At 37.7% G+C, this 12,748-nt stretch overlaps 1 protein-coding gene across 1 annotated transcript in view; it reads left to right on the top strand.

Annotated features, from left to right (window-relative positions):
- Positions 1-12,511, top strand: part of LOC150089407 (ribosomal RNA processing protein 1 homolog A-like) — a 386,532-nt gene extending 374,021 nt beyond the window's left edge. The window contains exon 11 of the mRNA XM_090389971.1: positions 12,323-12,511. Coding sequence (XP_090246097.1) covers positions 12,323-12,511 — 189 coding nt within the window. The remainder of the gene's footprint in view (positions 1-12,322) is intronic.
- Positions 12,512-12,748: the final 237 nt, after the last annotated feature.

Below are 12,748 nucleotides of genomic sequence, written 5' to 3'. Positions count from 1 at the left end.
ATTAATGAACATTATGAAACAATGCAATAATTCAAAACTTCTAAGAAAAATGAAGATCTATTTCAGAAAAATGCAAGGTCTGTAGATAAATAAAGTTTGTTTGTTCATTATGTACATATTAAAAGGAGAAAAATAAAAATACTAAAGCAATCCAAGACTGCATTACATCATCCTATACTCTGCAGCAACAAGTTATTCTTGCGTATCTCGTACTCACTGAATTCCAACACTGAAAATGAAAACACGACAGTTGTTGATTAATTGTCTTTATTGCAGTTCCTGTTACAACAGAACGAAAAGATAACGCAATGCAATGAGCAACGCAATTTCCTCTCCTTCTTATATTCATATTTTCAGTAAATGCTGTCAAAGTAATCTCTTTTTCCCCCATCCCCTTATATGTTATCCATCCATCCGTTACGATCCCTTCATGCATTGCGATGTTGTGTTTGGTATTTCATTTATATGAAAATTACTCTAAATTAAATGTGTAGAGTGTTTCACAAACTGGCTGATGATGTCATTAATTATTACTGGTTCTGATTATAAAAATTAAAACTGCTAATCCTAAATGGCACATTTTTATTGAGGATTTCACATCCTCAAAAAACTGTCCTCATTTTATGAGTAACATAAAATGAGCAGGGCTGGCGTTAGCTTGGATATCATCTGGGGGCGCCAGATTCTTTTAGATGACCAGAAATCCTCCAAGTGCCTTCTTCCCCTAGCACATCAGCCAGCACCCTGGTCGATCTGTGATCAGTTCTGTGGCCCTTTAAATCGGTCCCTAATTACAAAAATATCAAATTGATAAGCCTTCCAAAAATTTGAAATCTAGTAGTGTATTTATTCTGATTTATTTATAATAACCCTTTCTTAATGAACAGAATAGATACGTAAACTTAAGTTTTACAGATATTCCTCTTTTTTTTTTTTTTTTAATTTAACATCTTTGGAATAAACTTGGAAGAAATTCTATCAATGTATATTCACACAGAATGGTTCAGATCCAGTTACGATCCACAAGACATACGATGAGGGCATTGATTTGCTTTACACGAAGCACAACTGCATTTAATTACATCTTCTTATCTCCTTTCACCAGATGAAGTATCGTCAGTGTCAACTTGATGGCAGCTATTTCACACATCAAAGAATAAATAATTCGGGAGGATTTTATGTCCTCCCAGCCGGAGGAAAAAATTGAAAGTTGGTACCAATTTAACAGCAACTCGATTTATTTAAAGTCCAGAGATTTGCTTTATACGAGAGTGAATTTAATGGATGGTTAATACACACGACATACAGAACATAAAATCGCCGTAACAAGTCACGGCTGCAGCGTATGCCATCGTCAAAATTATTTACGGAGCGTTGTAAGTCTTCTCCACAGCAACATTACTTTCATTGCAGCAAAGAAACTTCTCGCTGGCAGTCATGAATAACTCTCGGGATGGCCATTAACTTCGAGAATTATTCATTCCGGCTTTCGAAAGTGTAATTTGTGCCTCACGAAATAGACAGAAGACACATGCACGGGGTCCAAAGCCCACTCGAACTGCGGGCTTCCCTGTAAGACGCGACAAAGGCATTAAAAAAATGTAATGTATACTGAAGGGTGTGAGCACGTGCATGACAAGCGTCCACTGCAGCCTTCCTACATGAACGGACACACTAAGATCTCGACAACAACAACAAAAAAGACCTCCGCCCCGGCGAGTTCCCTGTTCTGAGCGGGACGTGACGGGGGTTCATAATCGGCGTTCACGGCTACCGACCTGCTGACTCTTTTTTTTTTTTTTTTTACAGCGTCTCTTTGACCGTGAGAAGCAGGTCGTTGTCAATAGAGGAGGGAGGAACCTTTCCTTTTCCCTCGCCCCTGGCCATACGAGAATCTGGCCAGCGTACAAGAGGGCTGTTTCGCTCTATGACTTGTTCGGTTCCTGCTTTAACCAAAGGCCTGATTTTGTCGGGACTGCGAACGATGTCAATCGGTCAAGAAGATGTATCAGAATCGAGAGATGCTCTTCAGACACGCGCTATATATAGATAAGCATGCATCTACAAGTAACCCTTTGCTTGGTACAACTTGTCAAAGTGTGTGTTTCAAAGGTTGCACGCTTTGCTATCAAACGCATAGAAATTAAACGACTCACCTGAAGCTATTTGGATTTGATGGGCGATTTTATGATTTTACACTATAAAACTGCTGTTTAAAGTTTATGTTTTTCTAACTACTTGGGCATACTGTTTTTATTTTCTCTCTGGAATATTAACTATTTTGTATTTCAAAAATCAATGGAAACTGCCAATTCTAAGAGTTTGAAGCGGAATTTCAACCTCCACTGGACTTCTACTATTTGCAGAAGCCACAGAAAACTGTTAACTGTGTTAAAATAGCACAGTTAACACACAGTTTCATTTATATAAAAACTAATTATACGTTAGGAACGTAAACTGCATAACTGGCTGCAATGATTTAACAGTTGTACGAGAGCTAATCCAACAGACCTTAATAGGGTTGTCTGCAAATACGTGCTGCAAAATGAAAGACCATTAACGATGGTAAAGGTGGTGAGAAAATGAATATGAATTTCGAATCTTTTCGGGTATTTAGCCAGCTAAATTAAATGTAGCTTATTGTTCTTTAAAATGTTCTCTCACCACTCAAACGGACTCGTATAACTTTATAAATTCATACTCTCTTAATTCGCCTTTCCTTAATCCTTTTTAAAGTCTTCTTTTCTCAAGCTAACCCTCTGCTGTCAAAACTTCCAATTTTTTATTTGGTCTCTAAAAAGGCACGCATGTTTCTCTCGAAATTCTACCTTTCATCCCGCAAAACATATCAACTAAACGCAGAATACAGGAAATTGTACAGCTGCAATATACTAACTAAACATTTCTTCTCCAAACTCTAGAAATCATTAACACTAATGTTCAAATTCTTGTCACTTAGGATTAGTATGCACTTTTGGAAATATTTGCTCCTATTTTCTTTGGACGTTTCTCACTTTTTAAGTTAGGATTTAAAAACAGACAGCTCTAAGCTAATGTTAAATTAGATAGTAAATTCCGAGCTAATATTTATTTAAACAAAAAATAAAATATTTTCTATCAAAGATAAAAGATCTTATTGAATCTTTCTCCTATTAGTTTGACCACAACAGGGAGAGTTAAACAAGAGTCCCATCATTCGTTTTACCTTATTTGGTAAGAAATTTTCAATGTATGATCACAAAACATTAATCTAACAAACAAGGATTGTTTTTGGTTTGTAGAATCTATAAGAGGGTCTACAGTAAAGGGGTCACCGTCATAACGGAATATTTAGAGCAGTTGTATCTACTCAACTGTATTGTGATGCATAGCAACAGTGGAGTACGACGTATGATATCGTATTACACTGCAGCGCATATTACCTTTTTTTCAAGGTTACCCAATACTCGACCTCCAGTCATTATATTTAGAACAGAAAAGGCCAGTCCAAAGTGCCCACCAAATGAGATGGCCTTTCGTGTTCTGTCGGCTGGTAACAGAGTTTATCATTCATTCGAAGTCTAACGTCAAAAGTTTAATTAAGCTTATCCAGGGCGTTCATCTGTGCCACCAATTAGGCTCGTGGATTTTCGTAGGCGGTCTTGCACGCGCGAAAGCGCCGACTATAAAAGTTGCCGCCAATGAAAGCGTTTACCGGTTCTGAACCAGCCCTAATGACTTGTTTTAGGCATCTTATTCTTAAATCCTTAAATCCAAGCTGTACCATAAGACACCTCAGTTAAGGGTTACCGAAGACGGGAAAAGAAAAAGATCTTATTACTTTTCGTTATCTTTCCAAGACGTAATTGGCTAAGTTTTCATGTCGTTATGGACGTGTATTATTTCTACGTGTACGTGAAACGGCCACAGAGACTAGAAGGGTGCTTTGGCTTTCATCTTGCTAAAAATGAATACAACCTTCAAAAGAAGTCTCCTTTATTTTTTGTATGTATTTTGGGCTTAAATTCTAGATCCTTCAATTATTCCAATTTACACATTTGTGCACGACAGGTAAAGTCGTTTTGCAAGAATCTCTATTAAGGAGATTAAAATCTCGTTCTTTGAACTACATTTTCTTTTTCTCAAAAAAACTACGAAAACTTAACACGAAGAAATTTTCAACTATTGTCTGTCATTTTAAAATTGAACCGTTAGATATTTCTGAAAGACCTTTACGACTTCACTCTTGTAAACAACTAATAAAGTAACGTAATTAGCTGAGAAATATACAAAGACATGTGACTGCTACTTGTCCTTGAGACAGGATTACTGCGATAAAACATTCCATTAAAGATTCTTGATTAAAGTAGTTTGGCTTGTTTGCCTCTTCCCACACAGACGAATTCCATGAATCATCTGAAAAACAGATTTTGACATCAAATTGTTAAAATTTCCTTTAGTGAGAAAAACTTTTTCTTCATAAATTAATCAATCGGAATTCTAAACCGAGCACTTCCTCGATAAATATAGTTTTCCATTACAAAGTTTTTTGAAAACAGGTACATAATGTACTTGAAATTCAAATGCTGCTTAATAACAGACAACTGTCTGTATTGGTTATCATTACGATTTTTGACTGCCCCTAAGGGGATCTTAAATAAATAATAGCCAATAAGCAAGAAATAGAGGGTGGAAGAATTAGTGTCCCCTTCAACGAGCTTTCTGTATTGATTTTATTATTATTTTTTAAGGACCTTGTTGCATTATGCATTTCGAAAAGTGTTTTTAGATTCAATATACGAGTATTATGATACAAAATAATATAACAGTTTCATCTGATTACTTCGAACTATAAAGCTCTTAACGAGCTCATGAATGTCCATTTATGACACAGTTGCCTGGAGGAATTAACAGTTAATCTCAATCACTGAGCCCTTGCTTTCGTATAAATCGACACCATTTACTGCAGGAACAGAATATCCCTGTTGATGAATTCTACTTCCCAAGGGCCTCAGTGGTGACCATCCTGTGGGAGATGCCCAGCTACTGTAAAGTTTGGCTTCCTCGAATAGCAGATTAAAATCTCTCCAGGAATGGAGGTGCGCACCATATTATATTCCTGTATAAAATGCGTATTCAGTAATACTTGGACAATGTACTGTATTGTGATATACGACATGATGGGAAAATCCATTCGCTTGTGCCTCATGTCCGGAGAACCGGACAGTTGACTGTAGCACCGATGTGTCGGAGTGACAGTTACAAGCAGTTTAGGGACACCTCTTAGCACTGGTGTCACTAAAGGAGGCGTTTGTCCCTGTACGAAATTCAGGCAAACTCTTTATACCCTCCAAGTGGTACTGACATGTGTGAGTACGATTCCAGCAGTAGTTGGATTTTCCGGTAACTTATTCCGGATTTTTCCTGAACAATATGCAAATTAGCCCTTGAACACGTACATTTTTTTTTTTACTCTCATATATATATATAAATATATAGAGGTTTTCCAGAGCCGAAGCTTATACATTCACAGTACACAGCATGCACGATTTGTAGCTTTTCAGAGAAATCTAACTGGAAAAGATAGAGATTCATCTTATTTCTTCTTTGAACTGAATGTTATGAAAGATTATCCTCAAGTCCATCCCCATATTATCAGAAAAAAATCAAAGTATCCTCTTTCAGACCTTAACCGGAAACAATTGATCAAAATATCATCCTTTGGAACCCCTATAGCAACAACATTTTTCCAGCACCATACTAACCGGCAACCCCACTACCATTCCGGATATTTGCTGGAACATTGGTCTTCACCCCAGTTGGACAAAAGTTAGCTAATGAATGTCTGAATGCGCTTATGAAGGGAATGTAAGCTGTGCAACCTTTCAGCATTTCCAATAATTTGTTTTAAGTAGTGCAGCCTATTTATTTTTATATTATCTTTGTGCTTTAGAGGTTGTTGTTGGTTTTTTGATGGATCATCAACCATGCTACCCTCGACTGAGACCGACCAACTGAGCCAAGTTGTGAAAAACACCCATAAAAATTCCTCGAGTCATTGACAAAATTCAAACTCAGGTCTTTTCCACCTGTTGTCGGGGAGGAACGATGATTATACCAACTTTGCTACCCAAGAGGACTTGTGCTTTAGAGACCTGCCGTAAAATTTATCACCTTAGGTTTATCTCTGGCTGGTAAACGACTGGCACATTACATACAAATCTCAGCTAACTAGAGTCATTTACAGGTTTTTGGGAAATATAATTTTATTCGCCCTTTCTGTGACGATTAAATCGCTTAAAGCACTTTACTGAACAGCTCTAGGAAGGAAGGTTTCTAGTAGAAAATGCAATCACGGTTGATTAAGGAGTGCCTATGGTAAACGTGCAGACCCTTTTACTATGCGTGATTGGAAAGCGTGCGGGAAAAATATCAATTAAACCCTAACAAGATACTTAATCTAGTTTAACAATTCGGTCGTGGCATAGCTTAGTGGGACTTGACGACTCACAGAGATCGTTTAATTGTGGTTATCGGGGATATAGGGGTTGTTTAGCTACAGGCACAAATACTCAATGAGGCTTAAAGACCTCTTAAAGCAAAGACTTCCAGAATGAAACGATAAGTTGAATAAACGAAATTTACTATGGTAATATAATACAAATAACCGATTCAAATTCCCGTATATGGAAGGATTCGCGGAGGAATAAAATATATGCCTAATACTCCGGATGGCAAACGCAAGAACATTGCCGTATTTAGCTATCACTGCGCTCGAATCATGGCAAACCGAAACCCGTGTACTGCTGTACTCCCCAACTAACCACTCAACTAAGACGGGCCTTTCTGCGATATTATATTTGACATCTTCGTCTATATTTTTCGTGAGATATCTTCAACAGTCATTATCCTTAAAGATCACTGGTCCACTCCGTTTATTACCAAGAACAGTTATGATGATGCCAAAGGTTCTTGAAGGCTATACTACTCTAGAATTGTGAATGTGTGGAGAAGCCTGGAGATTTTTGTTTATATTGGTCTTGAATATCTGTACCTTGTTTTCAAGAAATACTTGAAGTGGTTCACGAGAGCAGAAATGGTGATAATAAATTAAGGAATTGCTCGGAGAGTTTGGAGTCAAAACGTGAATAAGTGCTGCCAGTTTGGCAATTAGACATTTATAACGGAGATCTAATTGAGGTGTATAACGAACTAAAGGAATTGGGTAAAATAATGGGACAGTCTGTTCTTCTTCGTTGTTGAAACATAGTTCACCTATAGGCAGTGGGTTGTCGAACATTGGAACAAATTACCTCCCAGTGTGAGGGAGGCAGAGTGTGACTAAGTTTAAAGCATATTTGAATGATTACCTTGTGGGAACTGGAATAGTACGATATTCTATTATATTAATTATCATTATTATTATTTTATTTTGGTTGATGCAGAAAATTTTCGCTTCCTTGCATCATTTAGCCTTACCGATATGAATTCCCCTCGATTTCTTCAACACACTGGGAATTAACTGCGAGTTATTCTGTATGGACAAAGTATACAGGACCAGTATCTTTCAGGAGACACGCACCTCAGATTTAATAATACATACTATACTGGTGCCCAAAAGCTAACGAAAGAGAACTATTAGGAGCGCACTCTTGGTGACCATTAATAAATGATAAAGTCTCAGAAGTTAAGGAAAACAAAAGTGTAAATAAATCAAACACTAATTATTGATGGTGGTTACGGAAACTCATAGTTAACAATGTTGGAGTGAAGATGGTAGGCCAACAACATGTGGTCATGGTTAGAGATCTGCACACGACGAGATTTGTGCTTAGGGGGACGGTGTATCCGTCCTCCTAAGCACAAATCTGTTACTGTACGTGCCGAAATCTGGCGGAAATTTACATGATCCGAATTCTAATTTTCCAAAAGTCCATTTCCATTTACAGTCCTGTGATGCTCAGTCTTTTTTTTTTTTAGCAGAAAAAGTGACACGCTTAGTTGACTATGGTCAAGAGAAATTTTATAGGCACTTCAAGGTCACTCACTAGCTTCTACACTCCGTACTCAAGCTACAACGTACTCCTCCAGCCACCCCTTCTCACCATAATTCAAGTTCCATTTTACCTGTTGCGTTCTTTGCGTCACGATGTCGCATTCTGACAACAGCAATCAAAAGAAATTATAGCAAATATGGACATATTTCTGAGATGATATGAAACTTGTGATAACATTAGGAGAGTTTTGGTCGTCATATCTTCAGCACAAAACCGTTGATTCAAAAGATTTTGCAAATGCAAAAACAGTAGAGGAGTTTCATGACAACGCTGGACCTTCTATCCAGTCTCCAAGCAAGAATCTCACAAAAAAAATGGATTGCAGAATTGGATTTTCTAGAAGTCATTCGTTGTACAGTTCAATGATTGTATGATTTCGGTTTATATCCCACACGCCACAAACTAATGGAAGTATTAATTAAAGAAAAAATTTGATTTTATCAACAGTTATAACTCAACTGGAACGATTTTGAAAGGGGAAAATGGGGCTTAATTATAAAAGCTGTAAAGATGGCAGGCAGTTTTTAATGGAAACTGCAAAATACAGTTACAACCAGATTAAGTTTTTGAGAAAAATACATTCTCCTGAAAAAAGAAAAATGTCATTGGCCAATAATTGTCTTGGTTGAAATGTAGATCAATCAAAATCATTGGAGAAAATACGTATGGCAGAATTTCTTATTCACTGGTGGTCTTAAAGTTCCCTTTGGAAAAGGATCCCGTTTGATTAAATACCACGAAAATTCAGCGCAGCACAGACTTATTGAAGGTGCAAAATTACTGTTCCAGTCAGGTGTACTGGAGATGACCACGGTGGAATGAATTTGAAAATCAAATTCTGTTATTTGATTTTTAGGAGCATTAGCAACTAAGGCCATATTGCTCCTGGGATATGCGGTGGTCATTCCCTGACCTTTCCGCATCCTCCGTATTTGGTGGTGACGGGCTCGAACTCCGGTCTAATCAAGAAGCGTATGCTATGCTATGCACTGCTGCTCCTGCCCACCCGGCTACGGAAGCACCTGGAATGAATAGTACTGGCTTTAAAGAATGGTTTGGGGAACTTCTGTGAGGCTTGAAGAAGGTTGTATTATTATCATGAAGAACGCAAGTTATCATTCCACCTTGAAAAAAAAAAATTCCGAGGAGTTAATTCAAGAAAAAACAGAAATTATGGCATGGCTGCGTAGTAATATATATACATATATATATATATATATATATATATATATATATACACGAAGGCGATGAAATTGTGACAGAAATGTACTTCCTCAGTACGTCCCAACAGAACCGATTCGAGCTCAAATGAAGGGAGACCTTAAAAAAAAAAAAAAAAAAAAAAAAAAAAAACACCTTTCAAAATAAGAGCTGGACGAAATTTATTGTAGAACGCTCTGCATCGTTTAACTGTCGACGACTGGAAAAAAATGGTGAAAATGGCAAATCTGCAGAGGAACTTCAGGAACAAGACTTCCTAAAAGACCGAATACGAAACCAGTCAATACAACTAATGACTATGAGTATAACGATGACAGTGATGATGGTTATGATAACTGCAATATTTTTTTTTTTCAAACGATGGTGAAATATAATTAGAACACAGGGATTAAATCACATTGGGCCACTTGATGTCTATGGGTTAATTGCTGATGACCCTGCTCAGGTTGCGGACAAATAGAATAGGTATTTTGAGTCTAAATTCACAAATGAGGAATTCTTTAGGAAAGGGGATGCCGGAAGTTTATTAAACTCTAACGACGAGAAAAATCCCTTTGTTAATAACAAAAAGGAAAGTGGAGGAGAAATTGTTGAGGATGGACATAAAAAAGGCACCTGGGGCGGATGGAATATATCCAGTTATATTAAGGAAGGCAGCAAAGGAGGTAAGCAAACTCTTAGCCATAATTCTGAGAGCATCCTTGGATTCGGGGAGATTCTGAAGACTGGAGAAGTGTGAAACCCCAATTCATAAAGGGGAACAAAAGGCGATATTAGTAATTACTGACCTGTTACCTTAACGTCTGTTCCAGGAAAAATAATGAAATCACGGTTTAAAGAAGTAATGCAGGACCATTTGGACAGGCATGCAATTATAGTGCAATCGCAGCATGGATTTGTCAAAGGGGCGGTCTTGTCTAACCTATCTGATAGGTTACTATGATGCAGTAACCAATGAACTGGATGCAAAAAATAATTTTGACATCACATGCTTCGATTTCAAGAAGGCGTTTTATACCGTTGCACATAAAAGACTGCTGTACAAACTGGAGCAATGTGGCATTAAGAACAAGTTACTGCTATAGATAAAGGGGCGGTTAAGTGAAAGAAGATAGAGAGTGATTATTAATGGGCACTGCTGTTCGTAGACTAATGTTATTAGTGGAGTTCCCAAGGTTTTAGTGCTGGGTCCATTGTTGTTTTCAATATTTATCAATGCTATTGATGAAGGTATATTAGGCTTAATGTCGAAATTTGCAAATGATACAAAGGTTGGAAGGGTGGTAACGATAGTCATCAGGGTGGGCTACTGCAACAAGTTCTAAGAAAATTGAGTCGATGGGCTGAGAAATGGTAGTTGAAATTTAACATTGACAATTTAAAAGTAATGCACAAAGTCATGTTAACAGTAACCCCAGAATAACGTCAACTGTATGGTACTACACTCAGGGTATAGAGAATGAAAAAGAAGTGAGGGTAATTGTGCAGTCAGACATGAAATTCTCTGAGCAGTGCAGACATGCAGCCAGGATACCTCATGAGGTTTTATCAATGGTATACAGAAACTCTGATAACAGGGATAAGGAGATGATTATCCCTTTGTATAAAGCCATGGTTAGGCCGTATCTTTAGTACGTATCTTTAGATGCTTGTACACAGGTCTGGCGAACTCACTTTAGGAATGATGTATATCTGCTGGAACTGGTGCAGAAAGGACAACGCGATGGGTGCTCTTACCATGAAAGGCTTCAGTTTCGCATATTGCAGCGTCTCGAGACTAGGTACCTGTGGGGAGATTTGATTGACCTGTTTAAAGCCTTGAGTGGATTTAGTAAGTTGAATGTTAATAGTATTTTTCCACTTGCTGAGACTACACACATGAGGAAACAAATTCGAGTTGAGGAAGGATGATTACAGGATAGGTGTGCAGAAGTTTGCCTTCAGCAAACGTGGGTTGACTGTTGGATCAAGCTTCCATCTGTTGTTGTGGAAGTGGATGGGTTGAATAAATTCAAGGGAGAACTTGACAAATTCTTGGAGGGCATGGATGTATGGGTGAAATGTTTTTTTTTTTTGGCCGATGCTATATAAGCTTGCTTTCTTGCATCATTTGCCATTACTACTATTACTATAATTTTTTGAATTCGAATCGTTTCATACTATTTCACATACTGTACGAATATTTCATGATCCATAATATGCTGTAATTTAATATAGGTAATTTTTGTAAGTTATTTCAGTATTGTAATTTATTAAATATTGAAGATTCATTAAATATCCTGCAATGCTAATTCCCAAAATAGGGATGAATGCAGCAAGTAAGATTTACACTGGATACGTTATAATAATTCATCAGAAGCAGGATCACAACAGGAATGAGAGGGATCGCATCAACCATACGGCATGGAGAGATTATCCCTTTTATGAACCCCTGTTCGTATCATTGCTGTTCCATGAACAGTCATTACAAAGCAGAGGCACCCATTACGCGCGGGAACATAGCCACGTGAGTAAGCAATACAGTGCTCGGGGACACCAACAGAAGCCGCTTGCATATAGTTCCAATGTCTTTACCCTTTGTGCTATAAACTCCTTTATAGCTGCACGATTTGTCTATTGTTCAGCTCCGACGCTGCAGTGGACGGCCACACCTACTTCCATAGCTAGGGGCGAAACCGTGACATCACACGACCTGCGACGCGACCTGGAAATAATCTGGCAGACTAGTTCAGAATACAATTACAGCTCTGAGGTTTGTTTCAGGAAACGATACGACGTATTTTTATTATTATTGCCGCATGCTCGATTTTGATTTCTATCATTTTAACCAGGGGGAGCTACGAACAGGTTCCGCAGCAAATATATGAATGGAAATGCCTTATTTGAATGCCACATCAATTATCCGATGAAAAGTGCCAATCGCTAGTGGAAAAACAAACCATTACTGCAGAAAGTCTTTTATAGAACTGTTTTCCAAAAAAAAAAATGTTTTTAAGGATAGCAATATATCGCATCCATGCTGCTCGATATTTTATGGTCGTTTCTTTTTTCTTTTTATTTTGCAGGAGGACACGCCTTTCCCTGAGGAGGAAGAAACTTATAGTCCTCTAAAGACGAACATACTTGGCCATGGTATGAAGGTCCTCTCCTCGATACATCCACGGGTAGGGGCTAAGGGCGTTAAAGTTCCTTCCATGAACACTGCTTTATATCATATAACTGTATTGTCACGTTCTGATGCTTGTAAAAGCTAACAGTGTGGAACATACGAGTTCTCCCTCCTCAAATGAAATTTCTGGGTACGCCATTGTCTAGACATATATATTCACTAGCTACGATGGAAACTTTCATGTAGCTAAAAAATGCAGGGTCACGTTTTTGAATAAACATTTAATAACGAAGTGATCTGTTAATTCTACTATTTGAATTCAAGCTGATAAAATGTTCGACTTGTGGAGGTGGGGTTTCTATTTATTTTATTTATTTATTTT

This window comes from Mastigoproctus giganteus, chromosome 2 (genome assembly GCF_048544385.1).
Source record: "Mastigoproctus giganteus isolate SK-2022 chromosome 2, ASM4854438v1, whole genome shotgun sequence".
Lineage (NCBI taxonomy): Eukaryota > Metazoa > Arthropoda > Arachnida > Uropygi > Thelyphonidae > Mastigoproctus > Mastigoproctus giganteus.
This window is presented reverse-complemented; position numbering and strand designations above follow the sequence as displayed.